At 42.5% G+C, this 22,043-nt stretch overlaps 1 protein-coding gene across 1 annotated transcript in view; it reads left to right on the forward strand.

Annotated features, from left to right (window-relative positions):
* klhl29 (kelch like family member 29) overlaps positions 1–22,043 on the forward strand; it is a 214,028-nt gene that overhangs the window by 61,506 nt on the left and 130,479 nt on the right. The window contains exon 3 of the mRNA XM_080047433.1: positions 6,974–7,285. Within this exon, the coding sequence (XP_079903559.1) occupies positions 7,013–7,285 (273 nt within the window). The 5' untranslated portion in view covers positions 6,974–7,012. The remainder of the gene's footprint in view (positions 1–6,973; positions 7,286–22,043) is intronic.

Raw genomic sequence — 22,043 nt, forward strand, 5'->3', positions numbered from 1 at the left:
TTTCTTTTTTTGCACCAGCTGCTGTGTGTGTGTGTGTGTGTGTGTGTGTGTGTGTGTGTGTGTGTGTGCGTGTTTGTGTGCGACGTGTGTGTCAGCAGTGAGAACTGTTTGTTTTGATGCCGTTGTTGGTTTTTATTTAGAGAACAGAGAAATTTGCTAAAGGATGCAGCGGGGGAAAGAAAAAGCGACAGCTGCCATGGGCCACAGAGAACACACACACACACACACACACACACACACACACACACACAAACAAACATACTGCATGATTGGCATCTGGAAATATGCCTCTCCCACAACTCCGTCCAAAAAGCATGCAAATATGCTGGATGGGTAAGTGTGCACACTAGCCCCAGGGTTTTTCTCCAGCTTTATGTCTTGCCGTTGTGATAATATGGCGTTTTGTTGCAAGTCGGTTTTTTAATTAACGTAGCAGCAGCGTGGAGGTAGCAGTCCCTCTCTGTTCCACAGGCTAATCACAACCCCCGGGATACTGACAACCAAACAGTGGAAGTATGTCACTAACTCAGCCAATGCAATATTTCATAACACCATGGTCATTCCTGTCTGCATGGGTGCCATTCAGTGTTGACAGTTTTGGACAGTGAAGTGACGGTTGGCCCGTGTTGTTGTTATCATGCAAAGTGAATACAGAGCCTGTGTGTTCAAACTACAGCAAACAAGCGGCTTGGAAACCCTTGCATCATTTTGTATCCCCCTCAAAACACACACAGCACACACATATACACACAGAGCTGCTTTTTTGCCAGATTGGAAGAAAGTTTTACTTTTTCATGCTCCTTTACAGAATTGTGCCCATGCACCCTGATGGAGAAATGTACTGTCAGTGGTGCAGATATGCAAGGTTTCTTAATCTTAAAAAATTAAAATAAAAAAATATTTCCTTTTTTATTTCTCCTCAGTCGTTCTACATCATTCACCTTATCCGCTTTGAATGATTTGGCCTTTGATCGCATAGTTTATCAAATGAATAAGATCAGGAAGAGTCCGTCTCTCGCAAAATGAGGCAATGTGTGCATGTCACCCACCAGTGTTTCATCCATCAAGGTGTCAGATTAATGTACAAAGTGCCATCCTTCACAATCATCCCCTCTGAAACATGGGAATCCTAATAGGCATATGAGATAAGGAGGAGGAATCAGATTAGCTTAGTGCTAGATCTGCTAAGAATGACTGGGGAAAACCCCGGGGTGCAGGTTTATTTGTGTGTCAAAGTTGCAGTTTTCCTGTAGTTGTTTAGGTAAAACCAGCCCGCTTGCCTCTAATAATCTATTCGGAACAGAAGCTGTTTTTGTATTGAACGGTGGTTTAGCTGGTGGGCTATCTGTTTTGAGACATCTGTTGTCTTTATGATGCACTGCTGACTGCGCGGCGCCTCTGGATTCCACACAGGCCACTAATGAGGTGTACGAATTGTTGCAAAGAACTAATTCCCCTCAAACCGTCGGGATTAATTGGACCTACTAATGCCGAGGATCAATCCTAACAATAGGCTTGTTGCTTGCCGTGCCAGCAGGTGGCCACATTTATCTCTGCTTCTTATCCCTGAAGATGGCCCTTCCTCTATTCAAGGTCTGTCTGAGCTCATGAGATATAGATGCATTGTTTTTGTGTCTTTCTTTCCTTTTCTGCATTTGCAATTCCTCACGTCCGTAATAGGGAAAGCTAAAAATACGGCCCCGGTTCTTTTTCTGGCAGATCAGTTTTCATCAATCAATACTTTACAAAAAGTGGAAAACAAATTATGAAGTTCCTGGAGCGAAAATGATCCTAATGAGGCTGGAGAGCAAACTATTCCAAATGAAGTGTACTAATATTTACTCACTAGCATCCAATTTAGAATGTGCCAGTGTGCTAGTACATTGCTTAATTAATGACACATCGCTGTGTTTGTCTGTACAGTTGCACGTGTGCATGTTGTATAAGCAGGCACCTATGTATGGAACGTGAAAGATGCAGCATCTTTTCCATTTTTGTTTTCATCATTTGAGACTAAGTCTTAGGTACCATGGACTGTAGCTGACGAGGAGAATTTAAAAAGCCTGAGACTGTGGCTCGCATTGCCCTGGGCTATTCCTGTACCGACGGTCCCTCCCGTTATTTAAAAATCAGGATGAATACCTCTGTTGTCTGAGAGGAACTGTCAGCACATTTACTGGCTTGCAGTTGTATTGGTGTATGTGGGATGTGCGTATGAGCAAGTGTCTGCGCTTGTGACTGTGTGTGTGTGTGTGTGCGTGTGTGTGTGTGTGTGTGTGTGTGTGTCTGTGTGTGTGTGTGTGCGTGCGTGTGTGTGTGTGGTTGTCTGTGCAGATCTCCCATAGGGATGCTCATTTACAGCAAAGTCTAGTCTTGTAAAGTTACAGTATACCTACTTCTCCCGGCTATCATTTGTAGGCTACCATCCAGACTTGCTGATGGACAAATTGATCATTAGCACTCGTGTGTGTGTCTGTGTGAGAGAGAGTGTGGTGAAAGCTGGGCTGTCAATGGGTCAATAGAAGTAAACACAACTACAGATTGAAAACGGAGCCCTTCCTCTTGGGGACTATCTGTAGCAGGTGGAATAGCTGGGGCATATTGAACGCAGGGGGCAGAATTTGCCAGTAAAGCAAACATCACACTCTGGTACAGAAGTATGACACACAACCCAGCCCACCCCACCCTGATCCCATCTTTTAACACCCTTCTCACTATTTGAGGCTACACACACACACACACACATGACACACACACACGCACACACACACAATTTTAACTGCTGTTACATCTCATTTGCTCGTGCGCTCACACCGTCTCGCTGTTACTCTGTCGCTGCCACGTTCTGTCCATCTGTTCCACTCCCTCTTTCCTCACGTCTATCTGCGGCTCCCTGCGTATTCCCACATGGCTTTGTTAACGCAGGTCTGTCACACACGCGTGACACGCTGTGCGCCACCTCGGAGTGACAGATGCTGTTCTTTAGGGCCTGTGCGTCTCCCGTTCCCATCTGTCAGACAAACTTTTAATTTTGGCTAATCACTGTCAACGCTGTTGCTCGGTAACAGGGGGATGATTGGGAACGCCTCCTGATGTGCGCCGCTGCATCCACTGTCCACGTGTCAGTCACCCTGGGGCACGATAGGTCATCTCCATGGTGACATAGCGATGAGGTCGTGGTAAGGTCAGCTTCAGGTGTCCTTGCACACATCATTCAGACCTTGGTGTGCTCGTTCTACTCCTTAACTGTATTTCTTTCTTTGTTTCTATTGAGTACGGTAAGTACACAACCACACCATTACGTCATGTGTTACATCGTATGCTGGGTGCCAGTGCTAGGATAGAGGTTTTTTCTTTTCAAACAGGACAAAAATGCCCAGCGACCAAAACACACTCTGCCTCCTTCCTCTGCTGCTAGCTGTTTTTAACTCATGGCATGATTGACAGCCCAATGGAGATGCCAGTCAGTCAGCCAGTCACTCAACTCATTAGGGTTTGATCGCTGACATTGGTTTTTTTGGCTCTTCTGTTCGTGTTGGAAACCCTATTCACGTTGTGACTACTTGGGCTTCCAGAGGATTATCCGTATTAATCATTTGTTTAGATTTCAATCTCTCATCAAAGCATTCTTAGTCATCAGCTTTTATTTCAAGTAGGAGCTAGAGTCATTTGGCACAGGAAAGTCAGATCCCTTCAGGTGAGATTATTAACCATGCCGACATGATTGCAGGAGCTGAAGAGTCTCGTTAATTGCTGTAGGGTAGGACTGAAATGCTTTCATTAATTTCTTGTGAAATTGAAAAAGGCTTTTTAAAAGGTTAGCTCAACATGCAGCGGCAAAGGTTATCATCTGTCCTGTGTACGGCTGGGTTTTCTTTTTTGTCCAGGGCTGACAGTGAGTTCATTGGATGTGAAAGAAAATGAGTGAATCTTTATTGGCACTATTTCCCCCGAGCAGTGCGGCGCACAGCAACGTGTCATTGCAGATTGTGATGAATTTAAGGGTTTATCTGGTCTGGCGGAGTTCACAGGTGTGTCTGGTGTTGTTGGTTTCCCACAGGCATCTCAGAGAGCAAGCACTTTCTCGCGATTGCCCCTCTCGCAAACACGCTCGGGCTTCAAGGTGATACATGGTCATATGTGCACAGTACACACACACACACACACACACACACACACACACACACACACACACACACACACACACACACACACACACACACACACACACACACACACACACACAGACTTATAGTTGTACATTGTACAAATACAAGGTTTCATATAGGCTACTATTCTGCAAGACTTGAGTTGTAAGGACTATTTTGTGAAGTGAGTTGAAGTGTCTGTAATCAATAGCTTAAAACCCTTGTGTTTTTCAAGGACCCTAGATGAAGTGGGATTGGTATTAGTAACATTTGTTGTAAGCCTTCATGCATAGTGCAAGGAGGACAGGGATTCACATACAGCGTTGTGTGCACATAATGAAACCTAGGGCCAAGATTCTGAAAAGGCCACTTGGGTTGGTAAGTGATAGAATCGAAAGCATTTATCATCCTTTGTATAAACTACTTCAAACCCACAGCTACACTCATAGGTTGTACCATGACAACTGCTTTGGGGAAATAATGTGGCATAACAATTCTGCAATGCAATTCATGTATTTTTACCAAGGTAGCTATCACTTTATATTTTCTCTGCTACTGGAATGAGACCATTGTGGGCAATTATGTAAGTTGAGAGCAGGGCTGCATTACTTAAATATTAATGTAATAGTAGGTTTGTGCTGGATTGAAACCCAGGTCAATTTAATAAATGGCACATGCCTTAGACCATTAAGCCGCCACATTATTCAGTATTCAACACAATAGTTCTTGTGGAATAACTATGTACTTTACTTACTTTTCATTCTTTCTCTCGGTGTTGTATACTGCAGCCTCGCCGAAGGTTATCCCACAATGCCCTTTTAGTGTGGGCTCTTGCAAACTTATAATTCAACGCCATTCTCTGCATATTCTAAGGGATTTATTCTTTAGTGCGCTCTTGTTTCTGGAGGTACAGAGGACGACAAAAACATACAATGTGAGTCTTTGCAGCAAATCACAAAACACAAAACTGTAAAGACCTGGGAGCACAGCACACTGGATGTACTGGATGGTGGCTTGTAGTCACTTCACATCGGAAAACGGATAGATAAAAACGAATTGTGAATGCAAATCGATCTGCTCCCAATTTCTGACTCTTGTGGAGATAATGTCCCTTTCTCAAATTTTATTTTATTTTCTAACGTGAAGAAATGTTCCGGCTGACCTCCTACTTCTTAGCTGAGGTGTGTGTGGAGCTCGGGCGATAAGAGAATATTACCTGGCACTAACTCAGCCATTGTTGCATTGGACTTGCACCTTGTTACTCTCCCCGTCTCGAATATATTTGGAGATAATACAAGCTTTTTCTATTGTAAAATTTGAGGTTATTAAAAGGGGTTACTGCAGAGAGGGAGAACGGTTATTGCAGAGTGGATGGGGGAGAGTGTGCGTGTAGTGTGTTGTCCCACAGCTTTTTGTTGCTCCATCTATCGCTGCCTATCACCTTGCTGTGTTTGGGTAGAGCGGCAGACCTTGTATGAGAGAGAAATAAATGATGGGTCGAGAGAGGGAGTAAAATGCATAACAATTGCAATGAAAGGGAGTACAGGAGGAAAAAGACATAAGGGAAGAAAGAGTGAGTGTTTTAGCAGGGTACATAAATGGACGGTCACAGCAGCTTAAAAGATACAGCAGGGCCAGTGCTCCCACCACAGGCTGCAGTGTGCATCACTTGAATCAAAGCTTTGTAGAGAACCTTTCATTTCCCACAGCCGGCACCAAAGAAGCTCACATACAGCACTGGAGTTTTGAAACACGTGTGCTCTCATTAAATTCCGCAAAAAAAAACCTTATGTGCATACAGTGCATTCACTTGTAGTATGCACCGCTTTTGTACACTCAACACAGTGTGTGTGGTGCGCACAGCGACGCCTGCATTTCAAGGCATTCTCATCGTCTCTCTGAGGCAAGAAGCAGCGTGACAGACCCCAGCACGCAGAATAAAGACCTATCATCTGCTGTCATTCTCTCCTAACAGACCAGGGGGATTTTACATGGGGCTTGCTCAACCTGGTTTAAGGTCGTTATTTATTTATTTCATGTGTTATCAAGGGCTTGGGAAGCGTAACGTGCTTTGGTGAGGAGGAGGAGTACAATGTGCTACAATCCCCTCAGTGATGGATTTCACTACTCGGATCCTTTACCCCTTTGATTTATTATATAATATACAGTGATACGTCGCTAGTGCTACACAATAGCACCTCAGCCTATACTGATATACAGTAGTAACTCCAGCTCACTGTCACCTTTAGCTTAGCACAGGCTGCTGTGTTTGAAAAAAGGGGAGAACCCTCGGATGCACTTCAAGGGCAATGTGATTGAATTAACCAGCCATTACATGTATGAGATGAGCTGTAATTGCAGGCCTATTTATCTATTCAGATGAATGACTTTTTGCCCGCAAAGTCATGATACTGCCGCGCTGTCCTCAGGACAACTTGAATGAGCTAAACCAGTTTGAGTCTCGCTCGGCCGGTTCCTTTTAGCCTCACTGTTTTCGGCATAGATGGTCCGTGCAACAAATTTAGCTCCTTATGCTGTTGGCACTGATGGTGTTTTTTATAGACCTGCTTAGCAGCACTCATTTCTCTCCCTCTTGCTGCAGCCCTCGTTAATGACTGGGAGAGTGGGAATTAGAAGCAACAAAAGAGCCGCAGTGTGTTTGTGTCAGTCAGGTGTATTGGGAGCAGATGCTGTGAGCATTTACACCTTCACATCAATATATTCTTTCTTAATGTACTTGATGTCCCTCTCATGTTCTTCCATGTGCATAGCTACTATAAAAATAATCTCCAACCTATACCCTCCTTTCTTTCCGTTTCCTGCAGGCCTGCCCCCGTTGTTCCCTCTGAGAAGAAGAGGAAGTGATGTCACGCCACCACCACCGCTTTGAGAGGGACTACCGGGGACCCTGGGAGCGCAGAGACATCCGTCCCTCTGGCCTCCACAATGGAGGAGCCAGTCATAGCTGCGCCTCTGCAGTTGTCAATGGCAACAACCGTCCGGGGCTTCTCCCCCTCCCAGTCATCCCCTCCCTCCTTCCCACCCCGGCTACAGTTGCCGTGACAACATCAAGCGGCGACATAACGGTCAAGCGAGGCATCGCGGCAGCAGGATCAGTGGCTCCGACGTCGGTTAAGGTAAGAGCCTCGTCCAAATGCGTGTCGGAACACACCTGCTTCCCTCTGACCTAAGACTGCCCAAGTGGACAGAATTATCAACTTTCTTGCTGTCTTTTCAGTTGTCCTCCAAATGTTCTTTGCACTTTCCAACTCACTGGCATGCCTGTCTTCATGGTTCAAATGTCCCAGCTCTTCAAGGCTCCCTCCCTCCCTCTCTCTGTCTCTTTCTCTCTCTGTCTGTCTCCCTCTCTCTCTCTCTCTATCTCTTTGCTGCCTCCTGTTCTCCTCACCCATATCCCTCACTCCAATTCCGCTGCTCTCTCTGTCCAATGGCCTTTCTTGCCAAGCCATTTAGTCTCCATCTTCATTTGCTCTCGTTGCCAAATGGCCAGCTTGTCCTGCCTTTGCCTCCTTGGTAATTTTCTTCTTTCATTATGTAAACGACCTCTGACAGTGGCTCAGACGGGTGCTGCTGTCACCTGCTGCTGAGAGGTGGTGCTTTTCTTTACAAGAAAATAAACAAAAAGGAACACATCATTATATATAAGAAGCTCTTAGTTGATATCACAGTTTTAGAAAAAAACATGAAATGCATATTCCTCTTACGGCTGCAAATTTCCCTTTTAGTATAGTGACCATTACACTTTTTCCAAAAACTGTTCTAAATGAAATTTAATGTGGCATCAACTGACAGAACTAGCAATATTGGATAGTGAGATATTTGTATATATATCATATTTAGGTGTAGTACATAGACCTTATACAGAAAACTGCAGCTTGGTATAGTCAGGAGCCATTACAGTTTGTGCTCCTCCGCCCCCTCGTACGGGTTGATTCGCTAGATATCTGGCTGTCAACAGCGGGTGAAGAGAGAAGCCTTTACCAAAAAAAGTTAGACATTTCTCCCCCCTGCCTCTACTTCAATGGATACCATTCATCTTCTCTTAACCATTCACTTTCAGATCATTTGCTTTAATCTGAATTTAGCAGATCCAACCGGGGCTCTTTTTCTCCTGCGGCACCTTCTCCAACTCTTTGCTCTCGGTGGAGCCTGAACTCTTAAGAGCAGAGGTAAACAATGCTCGGGTAATTTAGCCCGTAAGTGCACATCATTAGATACCCTGCTGAATGCACCGGCCACAGACACAGTAAATCCGCTCTGGCACCGCGTCGGCCCCTCCTTTTGTGCGACTGAATAAATACATACATCTCGACAAAGTCTTGCCAACTCCCACCGTGGCCTTTGTCATCATTCAATGGCTGCCAGGGCAATTAGGTGCACTGGTTTTCAGGTGACGCGCGCAATTGTTCAAGGTATACAGTATATGTGTGAATGTGTGTGTGCACGTATATGCGGCAGATATAATGCAGATCCTTTCCCCAGATGCCACTCTGTTAGCTTTATTCTGGGCCTCTTTATCTTTCTACTTTGTCTTGCCTTTGACAGTCCTTTGTGAGGCAGGTGATAGACACCAGCAACACGTAAAAAGGGAAATACCCGGACTCTGGGCTCTGCTTTAATTATGGCCTGGAAAAAGACACAGGGGTCTGGAGAGCTGTCCAATACCATAGAGCCTGTCTTTCTATCTACAGTACCTCCTAGCTGTCTGCTGTCTTCACTTTCCTCTCTCTCTCTCTCTCTCTCTCTCTCTCTCTCAATCTCTCTCTCTCTCTCAATCTCTCTCACTCTCTTTCTGTCATCTTCGATCAAAGCTGCTGGGGGTCACAAAGAGTCTGATGGACGGATGCAGCTCTCTCTCAGTGGTCCCATGTCTCTGCTCTGTCCATGGCTACACTAAAAAGCTGACAGGCTGTTATTGATCTCCACTGTTTGGAGACTCTGTCTCACTATAAACACTGAGACCCAAGTTGGGACAAAGTCCAATTGCTTCATATCTAAAGGAGTGTGTGTGTGAGCTGAATGTGATATCCCTGCAAATATTACTCTGTGTGATGAAAACCATAAATGGAGTCATTATGTCCTCTCATGTCAATTTTTTTTATAAATAATTCTTCATGGTGTTTGCTTCAGCTTTAATGATCAAGCAAAAAAGTATAGGGTTGGCAATACGCGTGCGTGCGTGTGTGTGTGCGAGTGCGGACAAATGCTTAGTGTTAAAAAGTACCATCTGGTTGCATTGTCCATTGTGATGTTAAGCTAACCATATGAAACATTAGTGTAATTGGGAGCTATGCTTTCTTATCCATTGCCAGGCTATTCATTCTTGAAATGTATTATTGTAAAGTTGTTTTAAATGTATAGATACTAAATCCACAATATTAATAACCCATTCTGTCTCTTACACGTAAACAGTACTTTATTTTTTACCTTATTTTCCATTGTCCTGCTTCCAAGTTATTCTGTGATATACAGGAGGCTACAATTTCTGTCATATTTCTATTCCCCTTTATTTTTCACCCTCTCATGGTATGGCTTTGTAGGGCTAGGTCCCAATTAAGAGAGCATTTCTATTGTTGGGATCACACTGATAGTTTTAAACTATTCACAAAAAGAATGTTATTCATTATTAGAAAAGAATAGAGTTTTTATCTGATAACACATAATATTACCCAGAAAGTACTACACCAAAGATAACCCACTAAGACATTTCTTTTTATCCATCCTCTCATGATATTTAATTGCAGCAGTGGTGTAATTTGTTTTTCCCCTACCAATAATCGGTATTGAACTGTAGTTAAAGAAAACAAAAACATAGTTATATACATTGATCAAAGCAGTGCCAAAAACTAATAACTGTTGGTTATCTGCGGCTTTACTTGCAGGTTTTTGTTTATTCTCTCTTTCATTCAATGGGCATTTTGATTCACTCTGTTTACATCTCATTCATTTCTCCGTTGAAGTGTTTGCTGATGGTATTTGGTTCTGTCCCAAGCCAGCGGAATGAGTTATGCCTTTATCCTGCTGTAGCCAACTCGTTAGCTTAATGTTGTAGAAAACAAAGTAAGTTAGTTTTCTTCTGATATTTATGTTATTCTGGTCAGGTAGCTGTAGTACTATGGTGCAATTAGGGGAAGTCTCTATAGGTACAGCTCGATATGCTAGATGTAAAGAGATTCAGTGAAGATTACCCTCTGCATTTTCTTCTGTAGTTTGACAATATATTCTGTTTTAGCTGATGAATATTAAATGATAAAAATGTAAATCATGTGGCTGCCTTTTGGAATAAATTAGCTGTCTATGTTCTTAGTTATTGCTGTACATTTAGCAAATACCATATTATGACCATAGCGTTTGCTTCCAAGAAAACAAAGAAGTATATGTGGGTCAGCTTGGTAAACAAGTAAGATTCTTATTTGACCCTTTTTAGTTTATTTATTAAAAGTCATCCTTAACAAGAAGTGTTATGCCAATGGATTAACTGCTTGCAATGAATTGAATGAAGTACCTGCTGCCGGCAGTCCATTAAAACGTTTTCCTCCGACAAGGCCAAATGAAGCATTCTGTTCTGCTGAGCACGTACTGACAGAAACCGCCTCCCATGACAGATCTCACCACCTGGCAGAGCTTCTTTTACAATAAGTGGTTCCTCCATTACCCAATCCATATGCTTCGAAGCCATAACAGCATGCATTTTGAATGCACAGTTTATCCGAAAAAAAAAGTGTCTTTTGAAAGTTTATATTTGCAAAGGAGTTCTCCCATTTAGCTTAGGTAATCGGCATGAATCTCAATTTCCGGGTATCGACAACGGCGATCAATAGAGCTCGTCTTGAGGCAAAATTAAATCACACATTGTGCCTTTTTGGTCATTGATTTCAGCCAGGTCAGCTCGCTAGCCAATGGTTTGATGCAGACCCCGTACTGTGGCCAACACAACATGGTATCCAGAAAACAGCAGGTGTCATGGCCTCACTTCGACATTAATCAACAAAAAAAGAAAGAAAACACACAAAAAACATTACCCTTGTGAGTGATTTCTTTCCCTGCCTGCAACCGCATCGAGGCATTTGTTTGTTATTTTCCTGAACATTTTGAAAGGCACGGCAGTAACAGCATGTGGATATCGATGCTGTGATTTAACCGTTCATCTCTCCTCTGCAATGCATTAGCAGCGTTTTTTTGCTTTTAGTCTTTTTATTTTCTTAATGCTGCTTTTTTTCATATCTGCAGCACTTATAAACCGACATCAAGAATAGCTCTCTGTGTCACCATTGCTCTTGTCTCAGGGAACCTGGTAATGAACAGAACATGAACAATCCCAAATCAGTAAATCTCCATTGAGGTTGAGGCTATAAGGGGACGACTTTTTTTGAAAAAAACGGGATAACCATGTGACGAGTAGCTGTGAAATGTATTGAATCTGAGATGATTAAAGTTTAAGGACGCGCACGCTGGGGGAGCTAGATGAGGGAGACAGAACGGAGGCAAGGAGGAGTGGGGGGGGGGGTCTGGGTGGAAGGTGAGAGCTTTTGAATTAGCTTCGGATAGGCGAGGAAACTACAACTGTTCTAACAGTGAAACCCTATCATCCAGGAAAGATTAAACTTTACATTTCTGAAGCAGACAGACTCACCATGGGGCCTTCAAGAAAACCCTGCCACCTTATGAGGAAAGCCTAGTAACACTAAGCATAGCTGTGGGGAAAAAATGATTGCCTCACACCTTTTAATGACATCCAGCCTGCAGAAAATCCTAAGCGCTAAGGTTTAGCTGTCAAAGACTGGGGATACTGTGGGCTTCTTTTATTCCTGGCATTCTAAATATTATCAAATTCAAAACACAACACTTACAATTCTCCCCAAATACAAAGTAGCACTAGCACAGGCTTTCTGAAGCACCTTTATATTTCTCTGAGGAGCAGCAAGGTAAACACTCTTCACCCTCTTGCTGCCTAGATTTTATTTATTGGCCTCTGCTATTGTACGTGTTGTCTACATATCGCAGACTTGCTGCTTACCAATTGGTTTGCATTCACAGGGAAAATGTCCAATTTCCAGCTCTCAGAAGACAATCCCTCCGAAGTAGGCCAAACTGATTGATTAGAAATGCTTAATTTCTTCTCAGCGCCGTAGCTTTCGTTCATTATCCGTACACCATCACGTAAAGGCTTCTCCGTAGGCGAGTCAAGTGTCTCTTTATCTGACTTTCAAAGTGTTATGCAGTTTCAAATATGTAGAGCCAGAGGACGCCCTTACATTTTGTTCTTTGTAAGTGGCTAAGTGGTGCGTGTGTCGGGGTATATTTTAGCGCTAAAAGTCAGCTTGTATGACACCGAGCTGAGATGAACCTGTCAGCTTATTCTGCCTTGTTCGTCCGGTCGAAATGTCACTGTGGATAAAGACAGCCCTCAGTTGTTATGCAGAAAGCCGCCCTCAAGTATTATAGACATGCCACTATTGAAGCTGCCAACCCCTTTTTTTTCTTCTGATGATTGGATTTTCCCTCACACACGGGAAAAAAAAGAAGATTTTTGGCACAATACAATGTGCCTTCTGTTTCGAAGAATACATTCATGGCTTGTCTACTTAAATGCGTCCACCTGATTTTAAAAGGCCTGACAGTTTAGCTGGGCAACATGATTTTCCTACTCCACTGTTTGACTTTCCATTAGTCCACTAGTCAACTCCTTATAATCTGTTTTTCCTCAAAAACAAGTATCATCGTAATGTTTTTCGGACAAACAAAGCTGCTGTCCAACGTCTAAAACCTAGTCATTTAGAAACAGTGGACCTCAAGGGAGTAAAGCGGGCTTTACGATAATAAATGGAAAGTTTTGAGTGTTAAGCACAAACAGTGATTGTTTGTTTTACTGGGACCAATTGCACCAGGATCTGGATGTCCCCGCGCCATGTGGGGAAAATTAAAGCGTTCCACTCCGAATCAACTACGCTGCAGTGATGGCTATTGGCTAATCAAGGACCGAGGTCCAGATCCAGAAAGACAGACAGAAAGCCAAACGGACTGATAGAACTGAGAGGCACCTCAGCCGCGATGACTGCACACTGTCAAGCTGTCAGAGGTAACGGCACTGTAAAAAAAGGGAACTGTCAGACTTTTATCAGCATCTGAAATCGGATAGATGAAACATGGGAGTAATACATCTAAAGACAAATTTATCAGAAATCCTACACTCTCAACCAGTCAGGACATCTTTCGTCTTTTATTGTCAGCTGAAATTATTGAGAGTGGTCTTTTTTGATTTAAAAAAAGGTGTTCGCATAAAAACGAAACGGTTGGCACTTGTCAGATATGTTGGATGATAACAATGCAGCAGGTCAAAGAATGGGTGATGGCAAGTGTTATCTTTGTCATTTCTTGTCAATCTCCCTGGACAGAATGTTCCACAGGTTCCCTCCAGTCCGTTTCCTCCTGTGGATCCTCTTGTCTATCCGTCTTAAAGGTCTGGGATCCCAGCTGACCTTTTGTACCAACCATGAGGCACCCTCACTTATCTATCCATCACACATGCCTGCACTTTTTTCTATCACAATTCTGCAAACCCCGGCCTCAAGTCCTCATTCTTTCAGCCACTGCTTTTGATGAATCTGCCTCATCTTGAGCCGCATTTCAATCCTCTTGGACAAAATAAAACCGAGGCAGAGATAGGTTATTGTTCTAAAATGCATTGATATCTGTAACCAAGAGACAGTTCAGGGACCTGGCGTAGTGGTGCTGGTCTGTGCCGGTTACAGCGGGCTTTACAAAAGACTGTATGCAAAGCTCTGGCAGGAGAAGAGTGTGCTGTGTGTGTATGTTTTTCTGCGTGTGTGTTTCTGCGTGTGCGTGGGGATGGAAAGCCGCCTCCTCAACACACACCGGCTGTCTTACGAGTCTGGCTCCAATTTGACGGCCTGATGGCCCGATCTAATAAGCAGCCATTGGATATTGGATTCAAATCTCTTTCTGCTCCGTGAAAGAGGAGATGCGAGTGAAGTCCCCCTCTCTATTTATGTCACAATGACTATGCAATATGAGTGTAGGGTATTGAAAGGGCCAGAGGTGTGTGGTTGCCGTCCAATACCGTACATCTGCTCTCCCCGGTAGAACACAGAGATCATTGTCTCGCTGGTCTTTGACTGAGCAGAAACTGCCACGTTGGACGTCCCTACACAACCAATGGTGTGCTTGCAAAGTGCAGATCTCGTTTCGGGGGGGGGGGGGGGGGGGGGGGGGGAGGGGCTTACCTTTTCTCTCTGTCTGTGTGTCTGTCTGTCCTCCTGCCACGCTTTCCCATTGCCGTGTCACCTGTGTGGGTTGGATAGTTCGGGGCTTATTGTGGCTCTCTGCAGCAGCTCCATTGATGAAAGTAACATTCATCGAAACCCCCCATCCCCACATTATCACCTCTGCTTTTTATCTCCCTCCATCGCACTTCCATTACTACATCACTACTTCTGTTTAATTCTATTGTCAACCCCCCCCCCCCCCACCCCACCACACACACACACACACACACAGAGACACACAGACACTACCTCCGAACACCCTCCCCCCATCCACTTCAAACTACTTTTTGTCTTTCGTTGGAGCATAGATCCTCATTCCTGCGTCAGCGTATAGCCTCCCCCTCTGAGCGAGCTTGTGTGAAATTGGATTGCTGATCCGTTGGCGCTGAGTGGCACAGATGTAATATGGGATAGCGGCAGTAGCGTGTTCTGATGCCGTAGACAGCTGTTACAGGACACCACCGGCGGATCACAGGAGGTGGTTGAGTCCCGGTCCTCATCTCTCGGAGCACTGGAAATGCTCTCGTCGAAAGTCCCACGACAACATAACTCAAAACGACAAACGAACAACAAACAGAAGCAGACATGGCTTTGGTCGCATTGCACTCTGTACGCAGCGTCTGTGAGGTTGTCAGATTTGCTCAATTCGCCAAAGTGTCAAGGGGTCATTGTTGATCCCTGTCGATTTTGAAGTGGCTGTCGCTATAAATTTGTCATTTGTCGTCTCACGCCTTTATTTCCTCATCAGAGGGTGAGAGGTTTGTGTCAAAGGGGAAAGTGATACTTCACACAAATTCACTTTCTGATTGTCATTCACACTCTGCTGGCCACATGTGAAAGGTGTGTCAGCTCAGTTTGAAGTCACTGGTTTCCAAGTTTTCAAAGGACATGCATTGTTTAATTTTGTAGTAAGGAGTTTTTATCTATAGGTGCAGATCTACTTTCACCCTCCTCAAACTCAGCAACTCCTTTTGAGAGTAGCTTATTGATCTGTTCTGTCAAAATTGAACCCACAAAGGGTTTAATATATAGATTGTATAGTTAAATAATTATTTCATATCCATCTAATCCTATCCAATTTGAGATTCAGAGGTTGGTGCATGAGATGAATTTTACGGCACATTACAGGCTACTTTTTAAAAGCAGTTGAAAGAAAGAAATCAGTGACACCCACCCCGCCCTCCCCCCAAAAAAACTCTCAGCTCTGCAGTTCAAGGCTGCCATTCATTCAACTATGTAATTGACCAGATCATCAAATGAGCGGATCGGCTCTCTGGCCCTTCAAAGACCCACACTTAGTATCCATATTCCCCTTCAAGTGTTAAATGAACCCCCTGCTGAGCATAGCTGATTTTATGTCATTTTGCTTTCCTCTGGTCAGGGAAAGAAAAACTCATCTGCCAACCGCTTCTCCCTTCCTCAATAGCCACCCCTCCTCCCCTTTCCCTTTGTCTGTTCTGCTCCACAGTTGCAGAATAAAGAGTGGTGGCATTTGGAAAGGTCCACATGTGGAGGGGTTGACATTCAAAGTGCTGCCACCTTAAGGTTAACTCTACGAAAGCTGGTGGTGAATGCAAGCGTTTTAAGCATCAGTCAAGTCATGTGGAATATCAGATATCAGTGAGGTGGCAGATGGAGTAGCGTTTATAACGCACAGGTAAACACTACAAATCACTCCAGCATGCCTGCCACCTCTGTCAGCTTTGTCTCAAGTTTGAGCTATGAAGGTCTGTGGGAGCTCTCAGGGTAAGTGAAATGTAGCAAAATAAATATATATTTTTTTAAATGCTCATGTTATATTTGTGCAGATGAATATACGCTGCAAAAAGAGAGGTTATTGCCAATTAGCCCTCAAATGCTGCTCGAGGCTGAGTTTTGACTCCTGCTCACACTCTACATTTACTCTTTTATTCTTATTGGAAAAAAGGTAGTCAAAAGTGCTTGCACTTTCTTTGACTGTAAATAGACATTGACAGCCTTTGCTTTTAAATTGTCTTGCTTGACTTGGTAGCGTTTTTCAGTTGGATGGGCAATATAGACAATAAACAAGGTTTAAGAGGGGCTTCCTGAGAGTACTTTGAAATAAAATCATTAGCTAATTGACTCTTCTCCCCCCTGGAAGGACCTTGGCCATGTATTGTTTGATTCCAATGTATCCATTGAAGAAAAATAAGTACAGGGTACACTGAACAAGAGAATACATGTTGATACTATCTTTGTCTCAGAACAGCAATGTCTGTTGGTTGGTCCAACACTAGGCTCTGACATATCACAACAACTATTGGATGAAGACATTTTGTACATATGTTCATGGTTCCCATATGATGTATCCTGATGACTTTGGTCATTCACTTCTCATCTACCACCTTAATCGGGTTAAAAAAAATAAGTATTGGTCCAATACTGGTTGACGAAATACCTGGAGAATCTAATCACATTCTCATTAACCTCAGCATTATTTGGAACATATGCTTGCAAATCATCAGCATGTTAGGATAATCATTGAGAGGAGTTTAGAATGTTGATGTAGTATGTAATGTAATTAATAACGTGTAATGTAGGTGCAGTGTGTAATATGACATCATCAAGAAAGTTCTACAAAGTTCTAGAATGCAACACTCCCTGGGTAACCCCAACCCTTTCGAATATTAACAGAAGCTACAGTGGCCTTCAAGGACAAGAACAATTCAAAATGTTAAACAATGCACCTGATGACATTCCAACTATGACACTTTCAAGATGGCGGCACTAGGCCTTGGTCCAAAATATGCAGAAATATGGACATATATGAGACCCTTTCTAAGGGAAAAAATAATAATAAAAAAAAATGTGTTCAGCTATTATGCACTAAATTAAATGTACTTATGGATATTATAATTACTTTCTACAAAATCTGCTAGGAAATAAAACCCAAAATTATACACACTGCAGGTTTAACATTCAGCTCTAAGCACCAATACGCCTGTTGTCTCACAGCCACTGCAGAGGCACTGCAATGATGTTTTTTGCACCAAAAATATGGCTATATCACAAATCAAGCACAGTTAAAATTTAGATAAGTTATTGTTGTATAAGTTAAAACCATACTAACGTTTTATGGTTTATTTTGACATTTACAGCTACGCCACACTTTTATTGCTCAATAAACTATTTTTATTCAATTGTTTGAATATTCTTGTGTTCATCCGCCTGCATTACTTTGTTCCCCACCCATCATATATAGCATACTTGTTGTTGTTTTTTAAGTCTGTCACGAACAAGATTTCAAAGGTAGTGTTTGACGTTGTGTTGTTTTTTAAAAGTCTAACAAGGTCCTCATCACTTTTCAAAGACTACGAACAACTTTCTTATCCGTCTCTCATTATTCCTTTCTCCTTGTCCATTATTTGATTGCCGGTCCGGTCCTCAGTATTGTAGTCGAGTTGCTGTGGGCCATCCCTGTGCTCTGTGCTCAGGGGAATCACCAGCCAGCCGTTTTAATAATACACACATAAATAATAGATATATTTTAAATGCAAATTCTGCAAGGGACTTTGGGGGGCGACTCAATCATGCAGCATTTGCGGTTTGACCTTAACTCCGGCTAACAAATTAATGGGAGCTCGGTGTTTCTCATTAGGAGCTCCACGCATCGTCGCACTGCCAAGTATTCCTCTGCCATAACCACAACCACTGTACTGTATACACCGTGTACATGTTTTCCTTTCATCTCCGCACAGTTTAGTAGTTGAGTTCATACATGTTCTTTTTTTCTTTCTTTCTTTTGTATTGGTGCCACACACTTAAAGTCTTCAGTGGCATGGCATGAATAACTCACATCATCAGATTTTGTCAATCTGATCTATAATTTATTCAGGGGAACCACTTAAAGGTGGAGATTTAAGAGTAGAATGCACAGGGCTGTCACAGTTGCCATAGGTATAATTGGATATAATTACACATGATGATTTATATTACACTGCTAATAATCATATTTTCATCACTAAATAAGCAGAAAGTTACTGTTGTCGCTGGTCCAAAATGCTTTAGTTTGAAATTACAGTAAGGTATTGGTTCCCACCTATGGTTTGCCCCCTTATACAGATTAACAAAAAAATCTTGGAGATTGTGAGATGATTAATGGCGTAGAGTTATGCTAGGCATAGGGACATTATTTGTTACTTTCCTGGTGAAATATTGGATCATAACTCAAACTGTTAATTATCTCGATCAGGGAGATAATCACTATTTAGTGGAACTGCTAACACCTGACATGTGTCGAGGGGCCTTTTTGTAACTTTCCACAAACCATTAAGCTTTGAAAAGGACCATTTTGATGATCGATTAACATGATCGTATTTTATAGAAAAGTCAATTGTTGTGTTTTTATCATAAAATTATTATCTGTAAAATAATTTGTAACTACCTTTTTTACGGCTGTAAAATCATTGCAGTGGTTTAAAAAAGAGCAATATTTCTCTATTATAGACATTTAAAGCAGCAGTATGCAGTACTGGAGTAAATGCAAATTGGCCAAAAGGGGAGGCACTACACTAGCTTATTGTTGCTGTGCTAGCAGATGATACCTGCTTGTCCTGTTGAACATGGCAGGGGGTATCCCAGCTTGCACTGCTGAGAAGTGCTAACACACGGAGACACCCAACCTGCACGTCTCGTGAAAATACAAGTGACAAAACCCGGGAAATTCCTGCTGTGAGTCTGTAGTGGTCACAACTGAGTCACTGTGCCAGCTTTCAATATAAATGAAAAACATTGTGAACATTTTAAACAATAAATGATGGGAACATACTCTGCATTTTGCACATATATGTCAAGACAGCAATGCATTCCCCCATCAAAGAAATGAGGGCATATGAAGCTAACTTCTAATAGTTTTTTACAGACTTAAAGGTTATATGAATTGTGTGATTAAAAAGTTTGTTGTTCCTGGCTGATTGAATTTCAAAAAAGCTGGCCATCTAAAGACTTTAAATCCCACCGGCGGCAGGTCTCTGCAGCCACAAACACGTGTCCAAAACTGCAAATAGTCAACAAAGGCCACACAGTTTGTATTCCTCCGTAATTCTGCTCTAATAACAGCGCTGCCAACTATACTGCAACCGTGATCAGATTAGATACATATGGGAAATAACAGTTGATAATGTTTGAAGAGGAGGATAATATCCCTATTCAAATTAGTTTGCAAATAGCAATGGAATAAATTGTCTGTTCAACATAATATTTTAGTCTAGAGGCAAAGCAATCCAAAAGTAATTGAAAGCAATTAGATTATGATTACTAAATTTGATTAATCTGGTGGATTACACTACTGGGTGGAATTTTTTTATGTAGGTAATATGTTACAGCTCAGGAATATGTAACGGGCTTCTTTTAGGTTTTAGTAAACCTCTATCTGGGTAAAACGTTATGGCAACGGTGACAGAATATAGTTAGTGGACGTTCTGTATCGCCAATATTGCTCAGTACAATAGAAAGTTCTGTCCTCTTGAGTCATAGCCACATTAACATTCGTTTAATTGTAGTATTTTATTTTATTTTTTTATATTTTTGAGCAAATACTGTTGAAGTAGCAGGGACAATAGAGGTGTTTTTAACAATCATAAGCAAACTCATTTTGCTATAATCAATCATTGTCAATGCAACAGCTTTATTAAATCAACTAATTACTTTATAATTGCGTGGTGCTGAAGTGGAGCGCGTCTTTACATACAGCGGTGATTATGTCTTGGATTACTGTACAGAGGGTAACTCTGTGTGTCCTGACTCTCCATGTCACAGCATCATAATAGACATACACCTCACGTCTTGTATCGTACTGATCTGTGTCTGCGTAGCACTGTTGTCTCTGTTCCAGTTGACTTGGCGGCAGGATTCAGTGTTGTTCTCCGCCGGCCATGCCAGGAGGTACTGTCTGTCATCGTCTGTCATTTAGAAAGAGAGAGAGAGGGAGAGGGAGAGAGAGAGAGTGTGTGTGTGTGTCGCGATTTGACACAAATGAAAATGTAAGGTATGATTGTTGTATCGCTCCCTGCTCCTTCCATTACGATATCCCCTGTTCATTTGATCCATTACCTGTGCTATTACTTTGAGCTATAGCCTAAACGGCAGCCCAGCTTGAGTCATATTTCCATTTTGCTTTAGAAAAACAAAAAGGGAGGATGTGCCGCCTTCCGTCTGTGTTGAGGTAGTTTGTGTTGTGTTTGGAAATTCTCCAGCTGCCATCTCATTTAAGAAGCTGATTTCTGGCGCTGTCCCGACACTACTTGAGTGTCCCCTGATGAGCCTCTGTATGTCAGAACAGCACTTAAAGACACTCTCAAGGTCAGATTGAAATTAGAACAATTTCACCATGAGGCATTATGGGAAGTGCCGTGCCTCTGAGAGGGCAATCAATATTGTCAGACACGAGCCAAGCGCAGTCAGTTCACACCGCTCGCATGTTATTTTTAGGGCCGGTATTAATTGTGTTTGTTTTTGCAGGGCTGTATAAAAATATATAAGGGAGAACGGGGTAATCTGAGCCACTTTTTACATTTGCTCCCCTCTAAGGGAGCTAAAATGATTTATCACTCAAATTTACACATTTCCCATTAATTCAGGATGTTTCCTAGAAATTGGCATTAGCAGAATTTTTTCAAGACAAAGGGCAGTGAAAATATGATTGTTTTAAAAAAAGTTGTCATGTGGCTCACTTTACCCCAGCTGTGGGGTAAACTGATCCACTTACTTTTTCCACTCTGAAACTACCATAACAACACATATTGTAACCAAGGACGGATTAACATGACCACGGGCCCTGGACACAAACCAGTTATGGACCCCTACCAACACGCAAATACACGCACTAGCACACCGTGCAATCCACAATCACACACATTATAATGCAGTGCACGGCCTAGAGAGAGAAAGAGAGAGATATAGCGAAATACAATTCTATAAAGTCTCTCTGGTGCTGCGCAAGAGAAAGAGACTCTTTGCGCCGGAGCTACTAGACAGTTAGATTAGGGCAGAGACACCGACGATGCAACGGAAAACCACAAATGTTTTCTGTTGCCTAGATACAGATCTTTTTGTACGTTTGCTTTCTCGAGTCCTCACACAAACTCGGTATTGTGGAAAAACTTAATTAGCTTAATATGTCATTTCAGTAAAAGGGATCTAGCAGGATGTACCAGTAATTAAAATGCAAATAGTGTATGTTGAATGAAGGACATGGCCTTCCAGGCAGGTGTGTTAATCTGCTACTGCTGGAAAATGCACATCACTTGCGGGCACTTTAAGTGACATCTTACAAAATAGTGACAGCGTCTGAAAAATTATGAGGATATTGAGTACATTTTGTGTTTGACAATATCATGTCATTCTTAATTAACACATCAAATCCTCTAACTACTGGACTAATTCAATGGGGTTTACAGATATGACAAATTAATCTTAATGTCTCTGCTTGGAAGGGTTGGGTTGCCTTCTGAATTTGACAGTCAGGGAGCAAGCCATGTCAGATGGCACTCTTACAGAGAATAGGGGCTGAGTTTACCAAAGGGAGTTTTAGTTTAATTTGTTTTTGACTTGCACTAAGCCATGAAAA

The sequence above is a fragment of the Ammodytes marinus genome (genome assembly GCF_949987685.1).
Source record: "Ammodytes marinus genome assembly, chromosome: 19".
In the NCBI taxonomy this organism is placed as follows: domain Eukaryota; kingdom Metazoa; phylum Chordata; class Actinopteri; order Uranoscopiformes; family Ammodytidae; genus Ammodytes; species Ammodytes marinus.